The sequence below is a fragment of the Diabrotica undecimpunctata genome, chromosome 1 (genome assembly GCF_040954645.1).
Source record: "Diabrotica undecimpunctata isolate CICGRU chromosome 1, icDiaUnde3, whole genome shotgun sequence".
In the NCBI taxonomy this organism is placed as follows: Eukaryota; Metazoa; Arthropoda; class Insecta; order Coleoptera; family Chrysomelidae; genus Diabrotica; species Diabrotica undecimpunctata.
The window spans coordinates 72,902,398-72,929,426 of record NC_092803.1 but is presented as its reverse complement, the minus strand read 5'-3'; the positions used below and the strand labels follow the sequence as shown (position 1 = coordinate 72,929,426).

General features: G+C 30.7%; 3 protein-coding genes across 3 annotated transcripts in view; 2 read left to right on the top strand and 1 right to left on the bottom strand.

Annotated features, from left to right (window-relative positions):
- Positions 1 to 5,379, top strand: part of LOC140450663 (myosin light chain kinase, smooth muscle-like) — a 209,717-nt gene extending 204,338 nt beyond the window's left edge. Inside the window, exon 9 of the mRNA XM_072544343.1 lies at positions 5,211 to 5,379. Within this exon, the coding sequence (XP_072400444.1) occupies positions 5,211 to 5,239 (29 nt within the window). The 3' untranslated portion in view covers positions 5,240 to 5,379. The remainder of the gene's footprint in view (positions 1 to 5,210) is intronic.
- A 3,062-nt stretch (positions 5,380 to 8,441) lies between these two features.
- On the bottom strand, positions 8,442 to 13,869 carry RpS16 (ribosomal protein S16). The gene is made up of 5 exons (XM_072544322.1): positions 13,760 to 13,869; positions 13,627 to 13,671; positions 13,347 to 13,478; positions 13,046 to 13,160; positions 8,442 to 8,661 (listed from the first exon to the last, which is right to left on the bottom strand). The coding sequence occupies exons 1-5, from the start codon at positions 13,778 to 13,780 to the stop codon at positions 8,516 to 8,518; spliced, it is 459 nt and encodes a 152-aa protein (XP_072400423.1). The 5' UTR covers positions 13,781 to 13,869; the 3' UTR covers positions 8,442 to 8,515.
- A 453-nt stretch (positions 13,870 to 14,322) lies between these two features.
- The window catches only part of insc (spindle orientation adaptor protein inscuteable), a 148,055-nt gene continuing 135,348 nt past the window's right edge, over positions 14,323 to 27,029 (top strand). The window contains exon 1 of the mRNA XM_072544318.1: positions 14,323 to 14,540. The gene's annotated coding sequence lies outside the window, so the exon portion shown is untranslated. The remainder of the gene's footprint in view (positions 14,541 to 27,029) is intronic.

Genomic DNA, 27,029 nt, shown 5'->3' with positions numbered 1-27,029 from the left:
ATTACCGTCTTTTAAATTCGTGCGAAATTTCCCCCTGATCAGTTAGCAAATTTCATAGGATTATTTAAGACTTAAACTATTTTAGAAGTTAAATGCATATTGCGTTTTCATCGAAATTATTTACAAAATAAACGTTTGAAAAATGGGCATGTTTTTTACTTATAAACAATTGTAATAACTTTTATATTTTTCAAGCTACAGAAACTCACAGTAAAAAAAACCTTTTACGACCAATAGGAACGAAGTTAGCGACTATTTTTTTAAAAAGCATATCTCCATTATTCATAAACATTAAGAAGTCAAATTTGTACAAATTTTGAATGAAAATCTACGTTTGACGATGACAGTGATTCTGAAGATGTATATTTAGAGACTGATTTAATAAGTGTAGACAAACAACCTGCAATAAAAAGGTTCAGAGCTGACAGTGAAGTCGAATGAATGAACAACTTTTAAACCAATGTATGTAAAGAAAATAAAAAAAAGTAAAGTTCAATAAACATTGCAAAATTTAATAATAGTGATGAAAAAATCGACTTATTTTATCAAAGCAGTAACGCAGATTGGAATAATATTGTATATCATATTTGTACGAAAAATAGAATAAAAATCAATATTGATAATTATGAAAATACAAACAATTATAATTAATATAAGAAATATAATAATATAATGTGTAAAAAATTACCTGAAATTTAATTTATAAAATATATAAGTACATATTATTACATACATATCATTGATATAAAATTTCCGGGGGGAAATTATGTCATCATTATTAATACTGCGACAGACTATTCCAGCCACATCAAAAAAAAGTAAGTTTTTACGGTGAATTTCAAATAGATTCAATTTTTCCGAGGTTTCCCATATTTTCCGGCCAGTGAAAACTGTATTCATACAACAGTAATGTAGTTATTCATATTTTGACGAGCTACCCCAGAATAAAGAAAGAGACTTCCAGCTGCAATAGAAGCCGAGATAATGTAAATTTTTCCTACGTGTTTCAATTTGGTATCCTGAAAAACTGAATGTTTGGGCAGGAATATTAGGCGATGCTATAGTTGGCCCCTTGTTCATACCAGGCAATTTAAGTGGCAACATTTATCTCGATATGCTGGAAAACACCATCGAACCTTTAATTGTGCATGAATTAGAGAACCAAAGAGACGATCAAGTCATCCTAGCTCCAGACGAAGATTTGCTGCACTTCCAACAAGATTAAGCACCTCTTCACTATGCAGCTCCAATTAAGCACTGGTTGGATACTAATTATCCTTACAAATGGATTTGAAGGAGAGGTCCTATTGAGTGGCCACCGAGGTCACCAGACTTACCGAAACCTGACTTTTGGCGTCACTTGGGGAATTGCGAGAAAGAATTACGCAAGCATGTCGCGCTATTACTAGAACACCATTTGTTAAAGTTCGTGCAGAATTTGAAAATAAGCTGTATTATTGTTTACAAAACAACGGAACCCACTTTGAACATTTACTGACATTGACATTTTTAACAAATTTGTAGTTCAACAAACACTTCATTAAATTTTCAATTTAAGCCAAAGTTTCACAGTTATTTCTTCACCCTGTATAATTATAATTTATACCATTGGATAGCATTTTTTATAGTCTTTTCAATGATATATCACAAGTAGGGGTTTGCAATTTAAACTTTTTTGGTTGTGGTGGGTGGGGCACTATTCCTAGAAACGTTTTCAAGCATTTTTCGATATCAGCTTTTGTTCGTGAGATATAGTCCATTGTAAGTTTAAAAATTGACACAATGTAGATGTATATATTAACATGTTAATATATACGTCTATGGGATAAAATGCATCCCTCTCTGTCTTCCGTTCATACGTAAACTGTTTCTGATATTTCATGATCAAATCCAATGAACCCTTTTTATTAGGCGGATCTTGCTTTGGTCGAAAAAGGTCGATTTAATACCTACAAACTAAAATTTGTTTTGATCGATAGATTATGATTTTTGATAAAAGTTTACCCACAATTTTTTCACGGAAACCTACTTATTAATAACAATGTTTAAACATATTATATAAAATTGCTTTTTTTCGCTTCAAAACCACTTTTTTTAAATAACTTGGGTTATGTTAAGAAAGTTATTCGTGTATATGTTGGTAAAATGCTAACTGTAAGCGTAAAATGCCAATAAAAATTTAAAACGTTGAAAAAGCCAATTTTAGCAATTTTCGAGGTCATTTTTCGATAGGTTAGATATCGAATTAAAAAAAAAATATGAACTGAAAGCTTAAGTCAAGTAATTTCAAAATGTGAAATTCCATTTTGAAACAAATTAATATTCCGTTGCGTTTCGGGATATATAATGCTACCTTACAGTAAGTTTACGCAAAGTTTACCACGGGTACCTGCTTATTTATAACTTGTAGAAAATGATTATTATTAAATATTTCAAATTTCTATTACGATTAAAAGATAAAAATGTTTAATCTTATTTTATAATGTATAACATTTTTTAAAGGGTATAAATTAAATAATTATAGTTTTTTTTGTGTCTTACCAAAAAAAAATGTTTTTTAGTTTATGAAATTATTATTATAAATTATGCGAAAATTTTTCGGTAGTTAGTTAAACAACGGTAGTTAAACAAAGAAATATATTAGTTTCAAACAATAAAGACATTTTTTATTTGTTTAAAAATTGTTATAAATAAGCAGGTTCCCGTGGTAAACTTTTTACTGTAAGGTAGCAACATATTTTTTCGATTACAATAAGATTCATCTTGTGGGTAAGATATAATCAATGTGTTTCGAACATTAAAGTTCAGACGTTCGTCAAGTCTATTTGTATATCCCGAAACCAATCGGTATGTCAATTTGTTTATGGGTTTTTTAAACTGACTTTTGCAATATAAAATCAAAATAGTTGACTTAAGATTTCATCTCATATTTTTTGTTTTTATAAATTCGATGTCCAACCTATTGAAAAATTGTCGCGAAAAACGCTAAAATTAATTTTTTTTCGTCACTTTCAATTGTTTATTTGCATTTTACGCTTAAAGTTAGCATTTTACTAAAAAGACACACAAATAGCTTTCGTTTTAAAATAATCCAAATTATTAAAAAAAGTGATTTTAAAGCGAAAAAAGCAATTTTTTATAGATTGTTTTACCATTGTCACAATTAAATAGGTTCCCGTGGAAAACTTTAGGTAAATTTTTTAAACATAGCATATTGCCATCATAATCTACTATCGATTAATACAATTTTCAGCTTGTAGGCATGAAATCGACCTTTTTCGACAAAAGCCACCCGCCTCTTTGGTATGAACCCAATATAAGTGCTGAGGATTCTTACCTACATATTTTTGGTCAATGTTTGTAGATTTCAGTAGTTCTATCATTCTGATATTATCTAACTTAGGTTTTTTAGACAATTTATGTCAACAAGGATAGATATTTAAGATTCAATAGTGCAATCTTTTGAAAATGATACCTACTGAATTAAAGTAAAATGGACCTAAATAGGCTTCTACTCTGCAATAGAGCTATTGCACTGTCAATAAAATTAATTTAACCTTTAATTGTGGCTATTCCCATTTAAACAGTAATTGCAATAGAGCTATAACAAACAGAAATATTTAAGTATCCTCAAGAATTGAAACATACAGTGGCTCAAAGCTTAAATGATGCTGTCGCTACTTAATACAATTAGCCTGTGTCAGTGACTCAATATTTATTATAAAAAATTACATACTGGGATTAAATTACTATAAGTGTTCTAAAATAACATAAGTTATTTTTTGAATTTCAAATATACCATACTTAAATAACAATAAATATTTAATTATTTTATCTATAATTTTGATGTCACAGCTAAAATTATGCAAACTTTAAAATAAGAAAATTAATAAAGAAAACAAACTCGACGCATTGAAAAATAATTGCTAATATTTTGAAGATCCTCCTTCATGACCAATTACAGCCTGTAATCGTCTAGGCATTGATTCAACCAACTTTCTAGCATACTCTGGGGGGAAATTTTGTCCCAAGCTTTAGTAGTTTTTATTGTCTATTATTTCTATTTGATATTGGGGAACTATTTACTTTATTTTTTAATGTCAACCACAAATTTTCAATAACATTCAAATCTGATGACTGCGCTGGCGTTTTAATGACATTTCAGCAATTATAAAGCAACCAAGTACGAACCCGATATAACGTCTGTTTTGGATCGTTGTCCTGATAAAACCGGTAATAGACATTAATATCTAATTTTTGAGCACTAGCGGCGAGATGCCGCCTTAGTATATCCAAGTACATGTATTGGTTCATATTCCTTTTAATAAAATGCATGTTACCTAAACCTGCAGACGACATACACCCCACATCATAACTCCAACGTTCTTTACTGTAGCTTTCATATTTTTTAATTCGGCTACTACCACAGCGATATTTCCATCGGACTCAAATAAGTTTATTTTGGTTTCATCAAAAAATATTACTAAATTCCAAAATTTAAATCTTTATTAATATGTTTCCTGGCAAACACCAATCTAATACGCCTATTTCTTTGGCTAATAAAAGATTTATTTCTAGTTGTTCGACCATTTAGATTATTCTTTTGTAATATCCGTTTAATTGTATTAGGATTATATCTTTTACCAAACTGTCTTTCCACCTAATCTCGCAATTTAGGTGCACTTTTTTAGGATCATTTGCTATTTCTCTGACAATCCATATTTCCTCATGTTCGCAAAAAATCTTATGTGGAGCTAACCTTGATTTATTTTCAACTCTATTGTCATTTCGGTAACGTTAAATAATGTTGATGAACATTTATTTACCATTTTAGATAGGTCGCTTTGGTTATATCCATTTTTATGGTGAGTAGTAATTAAATTTCTTTCACTAATCGTAGATAAAATAATTAAATATTTATTGTTATTTAAGTATGGTACATTTGAAAGCTAAAATATAGCTTTTGCTATTTTAGAAGACTTGTAGTAATTTAATTTCAGTATGTAATTTTTTTCTAAAAATCATTGAGCCAGTGACACAAGCTAGTTTTATTGAGTAGCGACTGCATCATTTAAGTGTGCGCCACTGTATACTCTTAACACATTCAGAAAATACATCTTGTATGGGGTAATTTAGTTGCTTGCTCTTACTTTAATCTGTTTTAATTAAATCTTTCTAGTGGCAATATTTCAAATAATTTAATTTTTCAGAGATCGGCCAACAGCCGAGGAAGCTATGAACCACGCATGGTTGGGCAAGGAGACGGTTCATTCCGAATTTCAAATAGATAAGTCTAAGCTGAAGAGATATGTCATCAAGAAACGGTGGATTAAAGCAGTCAATACAATCATAGCTTTACGGAGAATGGGTGCGAAGATCGACACGGACTTAATTCATAATATTAATGACTAGTTTTGTAACGGTGTGATATTTGATGTGTTAATGATCTACAAAAGAAAGTCGATACAGTCCTAATAAAAGGAAATCACTTTAACTCAAAAACTACTTCAACTACTTCAAATGAGATTTTTTCATGTATGTTGTAGTTGGTGGTAAAATAATTGTATTACTGATTTAAATGGAAAACCCCAATATAAAAAATACATTATCAATACAGCCAGGTTATGCCAATACTTAAATAATACAAGACCTAATAATTACTACAAAATATAAGAAAAATAACTTAAAACATATATTCCGAAAAATAAATAAACCAAAATTTAGCTTTGTATTAAAAACCACTAATATACTGGGAACATAGTGTAAACCTTGAGAATATATAATAATAATATGGATATTATACTAAATTATTTTCAATCAACTATCCTTAAAACTCCTAAAATATTTCTTTTAAAATCTTACCCTATTTTTTTTTAATCTTACCACAATTGGAATTCAATATGAAATCAATTATTTACTCTCGGTCCCTGAGGAGTACAGAATTTAACATCAATAGTCGAAATCAGGGCAGGATATACCAATTGAACTTTTAGATAAATCAAATGACAATAAATATTCTTTTACCCAAGGAGACCAGTTTAAGATAATCCAATATTTGCGAATACGAGTAGTCATGGTTATAAATAAGATCCAGATTACATATAGCTATATCATAAAATTATTTTCCACGCTCTCCAGCAACAACTTCTATACTGGGAAGTGCAGATAATTGACCCATACTCAAGCTGAGATCGCTCTACATCACATATATTGATATGATTGCTTGCAAAGATATCCCCTTACAACTTCTTAGAGTAAAACCTAACATTCTTAATGTTAATTAACCTAACAGTGTCTTAAAAAAAGGGGCTATCTTGGCTCCTTAGGGGCATAGTGCCTTTTTGTTTTTTAACCAGTTTCCGACTATTTTTTGCCATTTAATTTGAACCAAATTCTACAGTTTGTAATGTTTATAAGTTTAAGAAGGGCTATTATCACTTTGTGTACATAAATGTAATTTTTTTCTTATAGGTTATTAGTATGTTTTAAAAAAGAAAATAAGCCCCGGCTTATTGAGATCCACTCAGTTAAATTATCTTTTTTTTTTCGTCTTTTATGAGGGGGGTGGTCTAAATGGTCGAAAAATCCCTCGGTCCTAGAAGGTGGCCTCGGTTATACAGGATTCATCCAGCGTGGCCATGATGATATCTGAGACTGCACGCAGGTTTGCTCGCACACCATCGTCGTCAATGCCAAAGACCTACCTGCTAAAAAACACCCTCCTCAACCGTGTATTACCGGCCGGTCTTCTGATAGCAATGCATTCCTTCATCTTATTGGCGATCTCTTCGCACCATCAATAAAGCATTGTTCTTTTTTCATCTACCCTGTTCATGCAATTCCTCATAGTTTCTCTTATCATTGATTTGAGTCCTTCTGCCGATGGCGATTGGCATCTTCTCTTCTGTATCATCCATCTAGAGTACTCATCAAATGCTAGCCAGTCTATTCTATCTACACCTCTGCTTCCTGTTTGGTTCGCTGATGACTCCACGTCGGTAGTCCCTCCTCCGACCATCGAAAAACCAATGTATCAGTGGCAGCAAGGCCAGTCTCTAATTTTTCTCGCTCGCCGCATTCTGAGTGGCACAGGTGACATCTTATTATGATTTATTTGGTTATCTGAATAAATTAAATTATCTGGGCCAACCTTAGAAACTAGCTCATTTTCAAAAAACCTTATAAACAAATTACATTTCCCAGAAACTATTCAACAGATGTGGATCATCTTTTCCAAACAATTCAAACACAGTGAGACCCTCAAGCTTAAATACATTTAAACAAATTTTAATACATAATAAAAAAGTTATTAACAGTATTCAAAAACAGCCACTTTGTTGTTCATTTTGCGATAATTGTTTTATTTATTAACCGATTTTAAGTAAGCATATCTCATTTTGTGTATTCTGAAATCTCTACATAGACAAGTTTTTAAGTTATGACCAAAGTAATGAGTTTGACATTTTGATTTTTTATTTAAAAATAGTTCCACTAAAAAATTAAAGAATCCCTAGATGAGAGTCTTTTTGTAATATCTCATATAACTTCAACTCTCAAACCTTTCTATACACTTGTGTCAAGTAAAAAACTTAATTGCCCTAATTAGTAACTTTTTTATATCTGAAGGTGGTGCTTTAATGATATAAGTATATGGATCTATTAGAAGTATCAGAACAAGTGATGACAAAATTTAATATCCATATGAGTAGTAGTACGCATTAAAAAGGGGTGTAAAGTCGCAAAAAATTCTGATCTGAGTGGGATAGAACAGTAAACTATTCCAAAAAAAGAAATAGATTTAGAATACTTTAAAATTTTGGATTAAATTGTAAACAACTACAGGGTAAAATTATAAAGGAGTCATAATCTGGCTTTTAGGAGAAACTATAGTGTACTATACATATATTTTTGCTTTGCACTAAAGTCTTTCTTTTTCATTAAGTTCATATCAAGAAACAATTATTTGACTTTCTTTTGTAGAATAATTTTTGTACAATATTTGTACATTATAGTGTGAGATATTTTTTTAACAAACATTTCTAGTTATAAATGTTCCTATTTAGCTATCTTCGATTAATCATTTAATTTAAATGCTATTCTTATTTAACAATCATGTAGTGCAATAAAGGAGATTTTACTTTTAACATGTTTGTAATGACTTATATGATATTCCCATAAACAAAGCAGAAATTTCTGTTGGTCCTACTAGTTTTTTATAAAAAAATATGTGTGAAGACACATTATATGACCAAATTTATACATTAACCGGTTGACTACCAACTATGAGATAACAGGACATTCTTTTCTAGGACACCAACTATGTGTTATCTCGTAGTATAATGTGATTAAATCAACTTATCATTTTAGACCAGATTTCAGAAAATTACTGTGGCAGTCAACATGTTAACACTACAAAGTAAAAGTGTGAAAATAAAATCATCTTTAGGAAAAACTTGTGTTTATTGAAGATATCTTAATACATACAAGAAACACAATATTAAATCTAAAAAAGAACTTAACGGTAAGATTTTTGGTAGCGGGCACGAGCACCTGGACCACCGAATTTCTTGGGTTCACAGCGACGGGGATCGGCTACCAACAAGGTACGGTCATATTGGATAAGGATATCTTTCAATTCCTTCTTTGATGCTTCATCAACATCTACAAAATAAAGAAAATAAAGTTTTATAATTCATTTTAATTTCTGATAGTATATAATATAAGAAGGAAGATCTCACAAAAATGTGTTTAATTTTTTCCTTTAAGTACACTTCCAATGTACCAATTTAGGATTAGTTTTCAGAAATGTAACCATATTATCTTTACTTCAGACTACTGTTATCCTTCTCTAGAAAGGATTTGTGAAGAATAGTGACCTTATTTTTCAGTAACAAAAAAACATGGGATTAACATTCAAAATCTATCAAATACAAAAAAAGTTGAAACCAATGCCCATGTCATTCTGAACATGTAGTAAATTTTTGAATAAAATCCTTTATAAAAAGGTATATAAAAAACCCAGTTGGGCTATGTTGCATTGACAAAACGTTTTCGGAATAAATATTCCATCATCAGTGTCAAGTTAATACATGGATGTAGCCACTAAATATGTGGGTAAAAACCCTTTAAAAATTATTAAATAGGATTTGATTTACATTATGTCTAATTTACAGTTAAGATGTTAAAGTTACCGTTGGATTGGTAACATGGTGACATATGACTCTACATTAGTTGCGAGTCCTGAGACGGTATGTCTACGAGGACTTTGTCAAAGCAAGTTGCTCGTCCTACAAAGTCCTCGTAGACATACCGTCTCAGGACTCGCAACTAATGTAGAGTCATATGTCACCATGTTACCAATCCAACGGTAACTTTAACATCTTAACTGTAAATTAGACATAATGTAAATCAAATCCTATTTAATAATTTTTAAAGGGTTTTTACCCACATATTTAGTGGCTACATCCATGTATTAACTTGACACTGATGATGGAATATTTATTCCGAAAACGTTTTGTCAATGCAACATAGCCCAACTGGGTTTTTTATATACCTTTTTATAAAGGATTTTATTCAAAAATTTTTTAATATATGGTATACAGCCAAATACAGGAACTTTGTTTCCTTGTGGAATGTAGTAAATATTCAAGAAGACCCTGAAACATGTCTTTTTATAAGCTGATGAGACAATAAGCTGACTTATGCTAACCTGACTTATTTGAAACTGGAGTTATGCAATTTTCAAACCTCATTGGTTTAAACATAAACATTTTGATACAAAAATGACATTTTGTGAATTAGCAAAGAAGTTTGAAGTTTCAAATCGACCGCCAGAATGGCAAAAGAGCAAAGAAAAAGTTAAAAATGCACAATCTTTAAATTCGACCATTGTTCCTATTAAGGATTATGCTATTATTACTGAGATGGAAACAATGTTAAAATTATGGTGTGGTAATCATGTAAATGTGAAAAATTGTCCTATTGATTAGTATTCAGTGTACTTCTAAGCTAAGCTGATTATTGAGACATTGAAAGAGGATCCTGAAGAGATCGCTAAAAGTAAAGAGTTTAAACATTGTAATTAGTATAGTTGTGCAGAGAAATTAAAAGTTATAAAAAATAAATGTGGCAACACCCACCAAACCATATTCAATGTAGATGAGCTAAATCTGGCTTGCCTGTGCACACCTATATGAAGTTAAAAGAAAAACAATGTGTTCTTTGTTAAAGCCTTTGTGAAACTATTCAGTTATTTACATGTACCAAAGAATATAGACGCTTATAGAAGAGCAGTTCAAATGGGCGATTTGGTTATGGTTTATACTTCAAAACACCCCCCCTGAGGGTGGCTGCATAAACTCAAGCGTGGCGCCGTGACGAAAATTTCATCATGAAATATGTAGTTAGGGGGAAGTGGGAAAGGAGTACGAATGGGTAACTTTGCATCTACGCCTAAACAAATTTCAATGCCATTGATTTGCAAACTGTCTTTTTGTTTTTTTTGTCACAATATACCTAATCTTTATTTTTAATATATTAAATTGTTAAATTTTTAATTTTAAAACTTAAAAATGTTTGATATTTACAAAATTCAAAGTATTTATTTTTTTAATTGTATAAATTTGAATTAAAAATAGGTTTATTCCAACACAACGAAAAACCGTCACATAACTTTTTATTATACTGTTTTTCTGATCAGAAATTAACGAAACATTTTTAAAAAATTGCAATTAAAGAAAAAAGTATTCAATGAACCTTTTTACTAAATTATGAAATTTTCCATTTTGCCAAAACTTCTAAACTTCCATTTCACCCATAATTTTTTAATAACAACAAAAAGCATTCCTGATTTATTTTTGAAATATTTAACAGTACCTTTTAATGAATAGTATTTGTGAAAGTTTTTACGCTATATGGGTACTATTTAATCTTGTTTTAAAATAACAACTAGTAGTATCTAAAACATAATTTTCACAATGAACGAATATTGGTGAAATTATTACAATATAGTCTTAAACTGATTTATACTTAAGATTTGTACATATTTCAATTAAAAATTTGAATCATAATAGTTTTTCTAAAAAGATTAATTTATTAAAAGTTAAAATAATATTTTCTCTAAAAAATTTTATAAAACTCAAAAATTTAATCCTATTCTACGACCACGCGGCATCTACATATAAAAATATCTAAAGTTGCATTTATTGCCCCACTCTTTCATATTTTAGAAGCAATAATAGGGCTGACATGACCGCTCCTTAGTGGTACCACGTGAGTTCCACCCTGACTAACCTTTGCCGACTTTCAAAAATAACAGCGAACAATTATTCTATAAGCGTCTATATTCTTTGCATGTACTGAAAATCATCGTAAAATATTGGAATGAAATTTTACAAAAAACATTAAAGGGGGTCAGGAAAAATTGTATCCTTTTTTTCATCACTGACACTAAGGTGATGACATTCAAAAACTATTGGATTCCCAAAATCAGGGGCAGATAACTGATACCCATAGAAATTGATTCCACTGATAGAAACGCAGAGCTTGATTGTTTGGAGGATACTGTTCAAACTGAGAATCAAATGATGGTTGGAAACTTGACTTTTGTGATATATATGGCTGAAATGTTAGCATTATTAAGATGTTAAAAAATATGATCATAAGCCCTCTTACACACTTAATAAATCAATGCTTTAAAGAGAATACATTTCCCTCAGTTCTAAAAAGGGCTATTATAACACCAATATTTAAAAAAGGGGGAATTGAAAAGGCCATTGCTTTGCAAATCACAAGCTTTTTCGAAAGTAACAATTATTTTTCAGGATCACAGTTTGGTTTCAGGAAGAAAAGGAGCAAAAACGTTGGCATTCTTGATCTACATCTTGGAATCTTCATAGAATACAATTAAAAAAAAAACTACAGAGGTACAACTTTTGTCCACAGAGTGTCAAGTTGATTCAATCATACCTTGAGAACAGGGTACAATCTGTGAGGGTGTCTGAGGTGCTGTCAGGGGAGAGTGTTGTTAATATTGGTGTTCCTCATTCTTTTAGGGGATACAATCAGTAGCACTTAAAACAGATTAAAGCATTAATATAACTATTTTTTTACTTCATAAATAAATTCAATGATTTATTGATTAATTATGAAATAGCCCTGATAAAAACAACAACACAATACCTTGAAATACAATGAAAAATAAAGTTTTAACCAAACCATAACATAACTCTAAAATATGAACATTCATAGTAAACATCTTAATCCTTTGATTTTCTTAGCTGACAAATTCACTAACAACAAATAATACCAATAGCACAGAATGAATGTTCATAACCAAAAGTCCTTATTTATTCTTCAAACAATTAAAAGGCCAATAATTCCAACTTCATATCAGACAAACACACACAAATTAGGAATGTTTGGAAAGGTTTTTGAAACCCTGCCATTGTGATTTCAGAGCTTAAGTAGTCCATTAAAAAGGGATTACAAATTTTAGAAAACATATGACTACAACGAAAAGCACATTTCTTTGAAATTTTATGAAGCCTTCTACAACAAAATAACTTTCATTGGTGATTTATATTTATATATCCTAACTTTTAATAAAGTTTTTAGTTTAAATTACTAATTTTTAGCTTCTTGTCCTAATTAAAAATAATGTATATACATAAATATACAAAATTATGCCCTGACTTATGGAAAGTCAACTTCAGTCCCACTTATCACATAAGTTCAGGGTATTACTGCATGTCTAGACCTTTTGGACTAGACATAGGGTATATACACCAAAGATCTTTCAGACCAGTATATGGAAAGTACTAACAGTCAAACAACCACTTTCAAAATTACAATCTAGAAAGATTCAAGAATTATTGACATCAGACAATTATTGGCATGAAAATCATCTGAAAGTGGAGTACTTCCAATTATTTTAGATCTAAGTTCACATAGCTTAGTTTGGATGAGTTAACATCAAATAAATAACATGTGTACCAAGACAAATGATGGTAATTATTTAGTCACAAATTAAATTTTGTATACTTACATTTTTGATAATAAGCTACCAAAGCCTTTGATATAGCTTGTCTAATAGCATAAATTTGGGAAACATGTCCACCGCCATTTACTCTAACCCTGATGTCAACGGCAGAGAATTTGTCCTAAAAGAGGAAAAAAAACTGTTAAAGCAATTCAAATTTACGTATTTTAATTTAAAAAAATTAACATTGAATTAGTCAGTTCATGTTTTATTTCATCCTTCTCATATTCGGGATAAAAGTATCATCATATAATTAGGTTTAACTTAAAAATTTAAATTAAAAATAAATATAGGTGGGTTACATTACCTTTCCAAGAAGAAGAATGGGTTCTTGAAGTTTGTCTTGGAGCATTTTAGGCTCAACTTGGCTAAGAGGTCTGCCATTTACCCTCAAGACTCCTCTACCCCTTTTGCAATAAGCTACGGCTGTTGCCGATTTCTAAAATAAAAAAAAACCATATGAAGTCAAGAACTGTAAAACACATTTAACAGAATCATAATTATTGTATTAATTACTGTGTATACAATAAAAATTTGAAAACACACGTGTTACAAATCAGTGATATAGGTTAAACGAGCGTACATACCTTTCTGCCAAAAACTTGGACAGAGTGGATTGGATCTCTTTTTGGCTGTAACAAATAAAGGGCAAAATTAATAAATATCCAAGAAATCCTAATCAAAAATGCATTATTATATCGAATTTTTAAAAAATTATACCTTCTGCGGTTGTGCCTGCATTGTGAAAGACTAAGAAAGGAAGTTCGTCTTGACAGCTGGCACTGTCAGTGTTGACATGTTTCTCAGTTTCCGGTCAATTATTGCTTCTCATTTAATTGTAATTGTAACAATATTTTAAGAATTTATCCTTAAATTACCTTTTGATAAACATAAAATTAATTTTATAATTTTTAGTTTAGTACTTTCATTAAAAAGTTTATATTAGGCAATAATAATATATTTGTAGAATTGTAGAATAAATTAGTGGCCCAACTGGTTCGGCAATTATATTTACTATTATCTGTATGATGGGTGGCCTAAATTTAGTGCCTAGTTTACCAAACATATTGTATTATGAATATTCCTCTATATATTTAAAAAAAAAAAAGGGGTGCCCTTATACAACAATAAAGTTGGGATTATTCAATAGGAAGTATATGTTCTTTGTTAGATTATTTCTATAAGTCTGGCTTACTAAAAACAACCCCTTATATTGAAAACAGTTGAACCTAAATAGTGAAAAGCGCATACGCAAGTTATTATTTTGTTGTGATTCTAGTCTGTCATGTTCATTCAAATTCGAATGATCTAAACGATTATGTTTGCAAATTTATCTTTTACAAGAAATATATTTTAAATTAATTAACTAATGAAGGTGACTATTGTATGAATAACCAAGATATATTTGTTTTATTCTGTGTTATCTGTGAAACCCTATTATTACTGTTTGTATTGAAACTATAGTTTGTGAAAATTTGTGTACATCTCTATACATGATCAGGTAAGTTGTTCATTTAATTTAATTTAAAATTATATAATTAATCGGTAAAATCCTCTTTTATGTATTTATAGTGTTACATCGATTTTGAATCAAACAAAATTAGAATAGGGACGGATTATTGTAATTTAATAATGATGTTAATCTACTTTACAAAAAATAATTATACCTATATAAAATATTACATTTACATCTTACCGCTTTTTTGAAAACGTTCACACATTTTCTTTACAATACTAAAACTATATGTGTAGGTATCCTCGTATATTATCAAAACTATGTGCTCTAATCTACAGAAATACTCTTTCTTCAATAACTTTGTTTAACTATATTTACTCTCACAATGAGTTACAGGAATTTTAATTTTTTTGTGAGAATTTGGGATTCTTTCTGAGACAACCTGGCGGCAAATGTACAGATACACCAGGGAAGTACGAAGTACCTAAGGCAAAAAATACATTTTGAAATATATTGAAAATAATCAAAAAATAATAATGATACAGCGATTCTGCGATTACCACATGAAAAAGAAGATTTATATTTTCAATATATTTAAAAAAAAAAAAAACAAGTCACTTGTACTATTGCAGAAACGTTTTATCAAAGTAGAGTTATTTTTGGCTTATAAATAATTTGAATAACTTTGCTAATATTGATTATAGACTAAATCCATTTTGGTATTTGAAAAGTTGGTATTTTTTCACGACTTTTCAAAAAGAGATCGCCTAGATCAATTAGGACCAAAGTTAGCTTTTTTTTTTATTTAATTCACAGCTACTTTGTTTATACCAATTCAGGATCAGGAACCCAGCTGGAGCTATTTTGAAGCTCAAGGTTTATAGTTTATGTATAAAAGTTTGAGTAAACTTTGAACTTAACGGAGCGGTCAGTAAGCTTTAAAAATGAAGTCCTAACGAAATCGGCTCTGGGCCGGGCGAGGGGGAATTATGAAATCCGTACACTCAAAAAATGAAATTTATTCTTCAAACACATGCTGCTTTTAATATCTCTGGAACTTGTTAATGGATTTTGATCATTCTTTTTTATTTGTATGTACTCATAGAGTAAATTATAAAGATGTAATTTTTTTCTAAAATTAATAATAAACAGGTAATCTATGTAATTTGTTTCAATACTTAAGTAAAAAAATTCTCAAAAACCTTTATTTTTTTGTGCTATTCTGCGATGTTATTGTTATATTTAAAAAAAAACATTTTATCAATAAATTATAATAATATGGACTGTAGTTTATTATATTTTAAGATATAATTATAGATATATAATTTAAGATATAAATAAATATTGTAATTGGTTTAAATAATTTGAAAAAAAAAATTCCGAAAAAATCAATGTTTTTGAACTATTGTACTCAATTTTTGTAAATGTGTATACAAAAAAATTTTTGGTACATAACCCTCTCTAAAATCCAGCAGCTGTGCTATTATGTGTATTTTATGTAAGGTATATAAAATATGTATAAATAGCCATATGAAAGTTCTTGCGATTTTGAAATATACTTTTACAAGACTTCAATGTCTATAGCTGTATATATAACACCGTTTACGAGAATTTATTATTAATAATTTAAAAATGATTTATTAACAAAATATAATTTGTCCATCAAATTTGAAATAAAGATTGATTTTGTTTTACAAAATAAGTTAAATGAAGTTTACATACAATTTTTTTACATAAAAGTTTTTACATTGCGTAAAATAAAATATTATACATCATTTTTTATAACAAGAGTTTATTGATAAAATGTTTTTTTATTAAGTGTACCAATAACTTGACAGAATAGAACAAAAAAATCAAGTTTTTAATTTTTTATAAATTATTTAAACAAGTTACATCGATTATTTATTATTAATTTTATATTGCATATTTCCAATGTAATACAAGCAATAACTAAAATTAAATTTAAAAAAGAATGATCAAAATCCATCAGCACCTTTCAGGGACATTAAAAGCAGCATGTGTTTGAAAAATCAATTTTATTTTTTGAATGCACAGTTTTTATAATTTATCATCCACTGGCCCCGACCCGATTTCGCTAGGACTTAATTTTTAAAGTTTTACTGACAGCTTTGTTGAAGTTCAAAGTTTACTCAAACTTTTAGACAAAAACTATAAACAATGAATTTCAAAATAGCGCTAGTTAGGTTGCTTAATTCCTTAATTGTTATAAACAAAGTAGCTGTGAGTTAAGTAAGAAAGTACCTAACTTTGACCTTAATTGACATAGGCGAATTTTTTTGAAAAGTCGTGTAAAAATACCAGCTTTCCAAATATCAAAGTGTATTTAGTCTGCAGTCAATATTAACAAAGTTATTCAAATTATTTTATAAGACAAAAATGACTATTTTAGCAAAATGTTTGCAATGGTAAAAATAATTTTTATTAATTTTTTTTTAACATATTGAGAATATAAGTTTTCTTCTTTTATGTGGTTCCCGCAGAATGGCTGTATTATTATTATTATTTTCTGAGCAATAAATTTGGAAAAAACCTCTGTAGAATAAATAAATTGAATAACATTTAAACTATTTAACGAATCTCTGGAACTTTTTTGTGCATTATAATGACTACTTGACTCAACATGTTATGCAATATCAAAGACCTAAATTCATGTTTGCAAAAGTTATAGCAAATTTTTTATTTTCTATATTTTAGCTTTATTTTGCAATTTCCGAAGCAGCAAATGATCGGACCAAATTTCAAAAATTGCCATTAACTTTATTCATATTCTCTTGTCGACTGTATTGACTTTAATACTTTGCAATCGAATGTATGTGGTTTTTAACGAATTAGATTTTGGAATAAGATATTTTATTCACACGGTTTATATGCTTTCCTCTGTGGTCTCTTTCTGACACTAGATTTCCTTTTATCTTATTGCTAAAAATATTATTAACTATGCCCTTAAAAGCTTGAAGTCCATGGACATTTAAAAACTTTGTTTTGCAGACACATGTAGTTTCACCATTAACAATAATGGAGTAGACTGCATTGCTGTTTCTATGCGATTCTTGATGTTTTTGCTTCTTTCGGTAGGACTTTTTTTTTTCTTAACAATATCTATACATCCAAGTAAGTGATTAGTTTGTAACTCCCGTAAACGCAAGGCGGTTCCAATTTTATACAAGGTATATTTTTTTCGTTTTGTCGCTTACATATGGTTGCCCCAAATTTTGTCGAATTTTTCTTTTTGATCTTGAATAACAGTGTTCATTTCTTTGTCTCCATCAACTTCTTGGAGTTTTGTCGGGTGTGTTTGGCTCTGTCCTATTTCTTGACGGACCTTGTTCTTATCTTACAACAAAATGCAATAATATAATAAGTCACGTCCCAAGCCACTACAATAACACTTTAATCTTGAATGGTAATTTGCGACAAGCCAAATTTTGGAAAAAAAATTTCATACCGCTGTATTTTCATTACTTGAGTCACTTCTAGATTGTACATTGTCAGAGTTACGGTCACTGTCATCGAATGTCGACTCAATTTCACTATTTTTCTTGCTAGAATCGTCAGAAGTCAGAGAATTATCCAAGTCGCTTCCTCCTATGTTCGCCATTTTGACGTGGCGTGTCATTATGTCAAGTAGATACTATTCGATACTAAAGACCAACTAGACCTATGCAAAAGTGTGACCATATGTTTATGGCGCCATCTATTAACGAACGGCTAATAATTTTTTAGTGGATTAACCAATTTTTAAAACCCATTATAAACTTCATGTAACTTTATAAATCTCTTAGAATATACACGCTTCAACTAATTTACTAACTAAATTAATTGCTTCCGATTGATTTTTCGCATTTTTTCTGATCAATCTGTAGTTCTTACATTCTCTTTCGTGTGATTGTTTGAGTATTCGATGTAATTTTCGAATATTTGTGCGAAGATTTTGTCTGGTTCTGGAGTTCTGTTTTTTTTTAATTATTTGATTGCATTTACAACTTCACTTTTGGGTATGGTGGGACCGTTGTGTCATCATCATAAATTTCTGTAATATAATTTTTTATTCTTCTTCTTCAAGTGCCATCTCCATGGCGGAGGTCGGCAATCATCATAGCTATTCGGACTTTTGAGACGGCTGCTCTGAAAAGTTCATTTGATGTATATCCGTACCACTCTCTTAGGTTGCGCAGCCATGACCTTCTACGCCTCCCTATGCTTCTCTTTCCTTGGATCTTTCCCTTCATAATCAGTTGGAGCAAGGTGTATTTCTCTCCACGTCTAATATGTCCGAGATATTCAAATTTTCTTGTTTTAATTATATTTAAAATTTCTATTTCTTTATTCATCCTTCTCAGAACCTCTTTGTTTGTTACGTGTTCTGTCCACGATATTTTCAGAATTCTTCTATACACCCATAGCTCGAATGATTCCAGTATTTTTTTATTACAGAAGTTTTAATTAGTAAGTGGGATTCACTGTCCGATCTACACCGGTAATACCGCCGCCAATTGACTTATTGTACATCTTCCATTAACTGTTTTTTACTTAATTAGCTGGCTTTGGTAAATACCAATTAGCCAGACAATTTTTTTTAATTATGTATAATATTTTTTTTTATTGAAAACTCATCCTTCTTCACGATTACAATGCTTAAAGTATTAGTATGGTAAAAGTTAATGTGTGAGCAATTTTTCTTTTGTTTTCTTTTTACATTAACTGTTATACAAGACTTTGGAACCAGGGGCGGCTCGTGATAGTACAAGATGGTGAGGCACACTACACTTAAGGAAAATTATTATTATTATGGTTAGCTTCTCTTTGCTCCAGTCATACCCGGCTAAGGAGGCATTGCTCGCGCCAGCAAACAATGACTTGGCGTGAGAAGGACTTCTGACGATACGCGCGCGGATCAACAAAAGTCATCCTCACCTCAAAGCTCTCCTAAGCCCTCCTCCACCCTCCCTTATGTGCACTGAAGGTGCAACATAAGGGCTGACTGCTTTTTGAAAAAGTCCGCGATTGAGCTGTATTTATGAGCACCATGTGTAATAGGGTGCTCATAAATGTAACTTAAATGATACCCAAGGTGTCGTTAAGCGACTTACTCCGGTTTATCATGAAATCTCATATCGTGAGATAAAAGCGAACGAAAAACGAGGGAGCTCTAATCCTCGAGCCTGCACCTTGGTTAGCGGCCAAGTTGTAGCCTCAAGGATCTAGGTGGCATCTCCCGTGGCCTTTTTTTATTTTTATAATTTTTTTGTGAATTTTTTATTATTTTATATTTTTTTTGAATCTTTATATTTTTTATTAATTTTTTTGGGATTTTTATATTTTTTTGGGGGTTAGTAGGTATTTTTTATCTGGGAGATTTGTTAGTAAGTGTTATAAATGGCGACTGCTAATCTAGTGCCATCTTCTTCACGCTCTCACATATCCCTTCAGTTGAAGCTTCGGTCTAGCATATCTCCATTGATCGTTCTCGTCGTAAGATGTTAGTCGGAAGGTCGATTTTGTGACATCATAACGTGAGGCCGTTTACGTTAAATAAACTTAAACAAAGGGTTAAATTTTGTTTTTTGGTTTTTTATTTCACGATTTTTAAAAATTATAATTATTTTAGAAAAACTTCAAAAAAATAAATTCTAAAAGGAAAACTGAGTTCTAAAATTTAAAGTTTTTTATAAATTAAAGGAATTCTGCGAGACTTCTGTTCTGCAAAATGATCTATTACATCGTCTATAAAAACGTTCTCATCCTGTGATTTTATAAATGATTTTTCAATTGAGATTTTTGCCATATTACTCAATCGTGTCTGTCCAGTTGTATTTCTGATGTAATTTTTAATCCTTTTTAGCGCGGAGAAACTTCTTTCTGCAGAAGCACTTGTCACTGGCAAAACAACACAAATGCATAATAATTTAAAAACTTCTGGCATACAAAGTTTTAAATCATAATCGTGAAAAAAAGTTAACATTTCATAAGGGCTTGCGCAATTTTCTATTATATCATTCCCGTACATAGCGGATAACTCACTTTTTAGTTGATTTATATCAAAAATATTATACTGCGTTGTCAAGTTTTTTAATAGATCGTGAGGAAATTCTTTAGCAAAAATGGGAAATTTTGATATATTCAACAGATCAAAGAAATGTAATTTTTCAACGTCGCAAAACCTAACCTCTATTTGGGTTGCTATAATGTCAAGAATTTCAAAAAAAATTTGCCTTAATTGTTGAGTTTTATCAGTCATTTCAACTCCCTTACGACGACGTTTCGAGTGTAACGCAGCGGTATCCAGTTTTTCATAAATTGTATCAAAATAAGTACTGTTACTCCTAAATTCACGTATTTTACTTAGGGTATTTTGAAGTAAATTTCTGGCCTTAACAATGTCTGTATTTCTATTTTGTAGAATGGAAAAAACAGTATCAGTTTGATGAAAAATCAACGAAAATATTTCTAAAAAAAATATGTTCTGAGGATCTTCTAAAAAAGCTTTTAAACCTACTGCTTCTCTTATTGTTTTGTCATCAAAATCGCGACTATTAATAATAAAATCAAAGGTCTCAAGTAATTTATCCTTATTATTATTAACTGTGAGAACTGCGCGTGAAGTAAAATTCCAGCGAGTTGCTACATTAGAAGGTATACGATTTCCTCCAATGTGTTCTAACACTTGGGTACGCTTTGTAGATTTAGAAAAATATGAAGAAAAACCGGATAAGGTTGAGAAAAAAACTTTAACTTGTTGAATTGAACTGCATGCGTTACTTAAAACTAAATTAAATACATGTGCATAGCAATGAATGAACATGGCTTGAGGCGCTATAGATTTAATTTTTGCCTGTAGACCATTCACTTCTCCCGACATTACAGAAGCTCCATCGTATGTCTGAGCCACTAATTTACTATGCAAGTTGAACTTTCGAAATTTGGTAGATAAAAATTCAAATAAATCTTGAGCAGAACGCCCGGAACTTACATCGTAAAATCCCATGAATCGTTCGACTGGTTTATCGTTTATTACGTATCGAAAAATAACGGATAGTTGTGAATGGCAGCTTATATCAGTAGTCTCATCCACCTGCCAGGAAAAGAATAATGATTTTGAAATTTCTTCCTCAATTTTTTTATTTATAACAAAAGCAATTGAATCGATTAATTCATTTTGTATGGTTTTAGATGTCCCAGAAAAAACTGATCTAGAGTCATTATCATGTTCTAAAAATGTTTTTAAATTAGTGTCAAATTTACTAACAAGAACAACTAGCTCTTTGAAATTCCCGCGATTTAAAGATTCATTAGATTCATCATGCCCCCTAAACGGTAACTCTTGCATACAGAGGTGTAACGTAATATCTATAAGGCTTTTTAAAATTTGCCGATTTTCTTTAACCCTAGCATTGAAATTTTCAATATCTATTTTACGCGAATTGTCTAGTGCTGTGGCGATATTTTGCTTTTGTTTTCTCATAAGAGCAAGCTTGCAATTCGATGTAATATGTTGAGAACTTTTATTGTGTAACAATAGACTCCGAGACAAATTTTTCAAATCAGTATAACCACTTTTGAACCAAACTTTGTCGCTAGTATTAGCTGTGGCAAATAAAATGCATGGCCAACAAAACAATTTATTTAATGTTATACTACCCGTAAGCCAGTCAAACTTTTCGTACCATGCATTTTGAAATCCCCGATTTGGTTTTCCGACGCCACCGATAGAAACAAGATGTTTACTTAAATCTGGAATAGGTCGTTTTACGACTTTAACTATATATAATTTATCTTCATATGAATGACTTGAAAAATTCTGCTGATTGACTAAAAAATTTACGAGATCACAAGTATTACGAATATTTACATTTACCTGGGAAAGTTGTGACGAAGTGCTCGGTGCTAAATCCATTTTTCACTAAAACCGAAAATCCTGCAGACAAAAACAAACAACAAACCCACCAAAATTATTAAAAAAACTTAATTAGAATTGCACTTATTATATAACATGTAATCTTACTGTTTTTTTAATGAAAAACAACACGAGATACGTCAAACGTGATCCTGCCGCACAAAGAGGTCAACAGGAAGTAATTTAACTACTACTTACTCTTACTACAACAATTTTGCAGAAATTATCCAAAATGTACCAATGTTGCCAATCTGGTAAATGCATAGAAAAAAAATATTTTTTGTTAAATCGGAAAACAATAGAACAATATGTATAGTACCATCTACTAAAGGAAAATACTCTACTACAACATAACAATGTTGTTACAATTTTCAAATAAAAATCTATGTTTTATTTAAAATGTACTTTTATACCCCGAGGGAAAAAATGTAGCGAATTGGGTACCTTTGTACCCAAACGGCAACGCTGCTAAGAACTACACCAAACCAGAGTGGCATGCGGCATGCCTCTCTTGTTCGGTGAAATCGTGGGCAGAAAATAAATAAATCATGTTGAATTTCGCTAGATAATGTGATGTCTAATATGTCAGACAGAGCAATGCCGTGAGGCTTGCCTCGGCGGCTATAATTTTTAAAGAGAGAATGAGATGCACAGATTAGAAGCTGGCGCGGAAAATTGAGCCGTTGTTTATTTAATATTTTGTGGTTTAAGCTTGTCCCTTGTCCGGCCCGTAGATTATGAAGAAATATACAAAGATAAGACATCAGGGGTGTACATATTTTAATTTTTTATCATAATGAAAATAAAGTTATTTAGAAAATTCCAAAAAGTTAAATTGTAGTTAAAGAACGTAAATAGTCGATTGATACTGGTGAGGCACTGCCTCACCTGCCTCATAGGACCAGCCGCCCCTGTTTGGAACTTCGGTAGTTCTGCTACTTCACCACCCTACGAAGTTTTATATGCAACTTTTTATATATATTTAAATAATCGTGTATATCTTTGCATTTTTCTGTTAAGGCTGTTTTATCGGTGCATCAAAACCTAGGGACAGTGTTTTCTCTGTTATTTACTGACAAAATGTCTCGAAATTTGGACACGTTATTCGAAATTATGTTGCCTTTAAACTGATGGTTTTACTTTTTTTATTTTTTTGAAACTTCTGTTGAAAAATTGGAATATACTGTTTAACGTTCTATTATAACCAAACTTTTTACGCCCATCACTCGAAAGAGTTTTTTTTCTGTAATCGTTGATTTTTGTTTCACCTTTCTGTGTCCAGTAATAATCGAGAAAAGCGTGTTCCAAATTTAAAGAAAATTGCTAAAAAATACTGAAACCTAATAGTGAAACGTGTTACTCATCATTGGGCTTAGTTTCATCGTTATCGCCTTCGTGACGTCAAATCTCATGAACGTACGGTCAGTTAGTTCGTGTTAAAACTAATTTGAATGGAGAATAATGTATTTGTTGTCATTAAACTACCCGTCGGCTGGCGGCACTGAGTAAATATGGTCTCGCGTAAGCAGTGTGGAAAAGTAAGTGATACGCCCATTTCAAATCGCAGTTGGCTTGAACTGCTAAAACAGCCTTAACCATCTTTATTTTGCTTGTTTTGTTTTATCTTTTGTTTCTCTGATCATTTTCTATCTTTAGTCAAACCAATATCCATCCCTTTTACCGACCTGTCCTGCCTAAGCTTCTCTCTATGTCTCATTTGGTCTTCCTCTTCTACTATTTCCAAGAACTTGCAAATCAACAATTCTTCAACTTCTCGATGTTGAACATGCCCGAACAATCTAACCTATGCTCTCTCATTTTGTCATCATTAGTTGATCTCACATTGTATCACACTGATCTGTCAGCGTTTTTGATAAAAAGATTGAACTTAAAACTTCTTCTTCTTCCTTCTTTTTCTGTTTCTTCTTCAATATTAGCCTAATAAATTGTTTAAATTATCTCACCATCTTTTTCTTGGTCTGCCAATACTTCTTCGTCCATTTGGTGACTTATCTCGTGCTATTCGTACTATCCTATCCTCTGTCTAATATAGGTCTAATTGCTGCTTTATAGATTCTTGTTTTTGTGTCTTGTCTTAGGTCCAGATTGTGTCATCAAGAAATCCCGCCGCTTTACTTGCTTTTAAGCTTTGTTGTCGTACTTCTTCTTCAACATCTCCGTAACTAGTTATATCTATTCCCAGATATCTAAACCTTGCTTCCTGTTCAATTTTGATTTTACATCGTAGTGGGTATTTAGATGTTGTCATACATTTGGTTTTTTCTGCTGATATTATCATATTGTATTTCTTGCCTGTTGTATTGAAGATATGTGTTAATCTTCGGAGCTCGTCTTGTAACCATGGCCTTTACGTACTGCTTGTATTATTTCGTCCATTATTATATTAAAGAGAAGTGGGCTTAATGAGTCACCCAATAAATTTTCCATTTATCCTTGCCTGTATTCAATTATGTAAGTAGATGTTTTCGATGGCTTGTATAATATTGATTGGTATGTTTCTTTTATACACTAGGTGTAAGACGTCTTCGCGACTTGGATGCGATTGAAAGCCTTTGTCAGGTCTATAAAACATAGATATGCTGGTTTATTGTACTCGATGGTTGTTCATCTGATAAAGTTGTTAGTTTATTGATTTTGTTGGTTAGGACTTTTGTGGTAAGCTTAAGTGCGATGTTCAATAGATTTATACCTCTATAATTGTTGGGGTCTTCTTTATCTCCTTTCTTGAAAATTGGTATTATTATGCTGTTCCTCCATGCTTCTGGTATCTTGCAGTGCAATATTAGTTTTGTCATCTCTAGGGTTATACTTTCTCCTCCGTGTTTTAGAAGCACGTTGGTTATTCCGTCTGGTCTTGGCGACTTTCCATTTTTGAGTGAATTTATGACTATCTCTACTTTCTGAAAACCGATTTCTCTTTCGTGTCTTAATTCAGGTAAGTTATTGTGTTGATTATTATTTTCCTTTCCTTTAAACGGTTCCGTCAGTTATCTTTCCCATTCGTTTGCTGGTATGTTATTGTATTCCTTTAATTCTGCCATTTCTTTCCGTTGGTTTCTTATGAATCTCCATATTTGTTTTTGTATAGGTATCGTAGAAGTCGTTTTCGGGATTTAGGAGTATTTGATTTTTTGTACTTTGTGTAGGCCTCTCGTTTCTCTTTTATTTCTTTTCTGAACCATGGTGTATTGTTGTTGTTTCTTTTGTTCAGTATGATTTTAAGTTTTCCTACAGCTTCTGTAACTGCTTCTTCAATGTTGTTTTTAATTTTCTCCCAGCTCTCATTTATATCTTCGATGTCGTATATCTGTGCTATCGTGCTAGCCTCCTTTGGTGTACCCCCTAACTTAAAACTTAAAAAATATAAATTTTTGATGAATGGTACAAAATATGTTCATAATTTTAAGCAGAATATAAAATTACAATAATGTAAGTATAATGTCGAGTATGTTCTATTAAAATAAAGTTACTGGCGACCTCCAATTTTACCGGAAGCGATAACGAACTGTAAATATTTTGATTTTACAGATAAACCCTAGTTACGACGAATAGACCAATCAAGTTGGTAAAAAATAAGAATTTTTCGTCATAAATGTATGGCCGGATTCAACAGTTGAAATTTGTAGTAAGCGATAATACAAAAAGACTCTCATCTAGGTATTCATCAATTGATCTTACTCGACACAGTTGTGTCGAGTAAAAATCTAACTTAATTGGCCTAGAAGAGAAGTGCAAATTTTCAGATTTCAACTAAGATTATTTATATAACAAAGAATAAATCAGAAAGAATGAAACAATAAAAATTGAACTGGAATTTGACACAAGATTATTTTTATTTCTAAATATTAAAAAGGTAATCAGGAACATGATTCTAAAAATTTTATAACAAAGACCCAATTTTTTTATCATTATTTTCACGATTATCTCAAAAATCTTTTAAATGTGATTGACACCGAAATAAATACATAAAAAATCTCCCAAGATCTGTCAGAAATTGGATATTGAATAAAGGTTCTTTTGTGAATGTTTTATGCATTATTTTTTACGCGTATTAATTTACTTGCAATTTAATATCTGTACAAAGTTGCATAAAAATTATCGAGGTCATCGGTCTCGATTTTCTTGCAGATAAAGACAAGTAATTTCGTACACGAAGAAATTAAAATTATTTTAATACAATTTTTAGTTATAATACTACATTCCGTTAAGGTTTTTAATGTTTTTTAATCTTTTATCGTTTAATATCTATTATCTATTATTTTATTAAAGTTTTACTATAACCAAGATCGTATAATATTCTTTTTTTTTTGCAAATACCTATGCTAAAACTAACTGAACATATTATATCTTGTAAGTCTCAAAAATAGTGTCAAAATGAAAAAATTCGAAGAAAAATCCAAGTTGCCTACGTTTCTCAAGATTCTTCTTCTTTATGTACCATGTTCTTTCATAACGTTGGTTACCATCATTTCATACCAATCTCGCGAGTTTTTCAACCATGAAATCTTTCTTCATCATGAAATCTTCAACCATGAAATCTTTTTCCTTGCATAATATTTTATAGCAATCTATATTTGGGACCTCTCATTTCATGTCCG

Coding starts and splice junctions, on each gene's coding strand:
- RpS16 (XM_072544322.1), bottom strand. CDS start 13,780: ATGCAGGCACAACCGCAGAAG. Junction 13,479..13,626: donor TCCAAGTTTTTGGCAGAAAG/GTATGTACGCTC, acceptor TTTTTATTTTAG/AAATCGGCAACAGCCGTAGC. Junction 8,662..13,045: donor GGTAGCTTATTATCAAAAAT/GTAAGTATACAA, acceptor TTTATTTTGTAG/ATGTTGATGAAGCATCAAAG.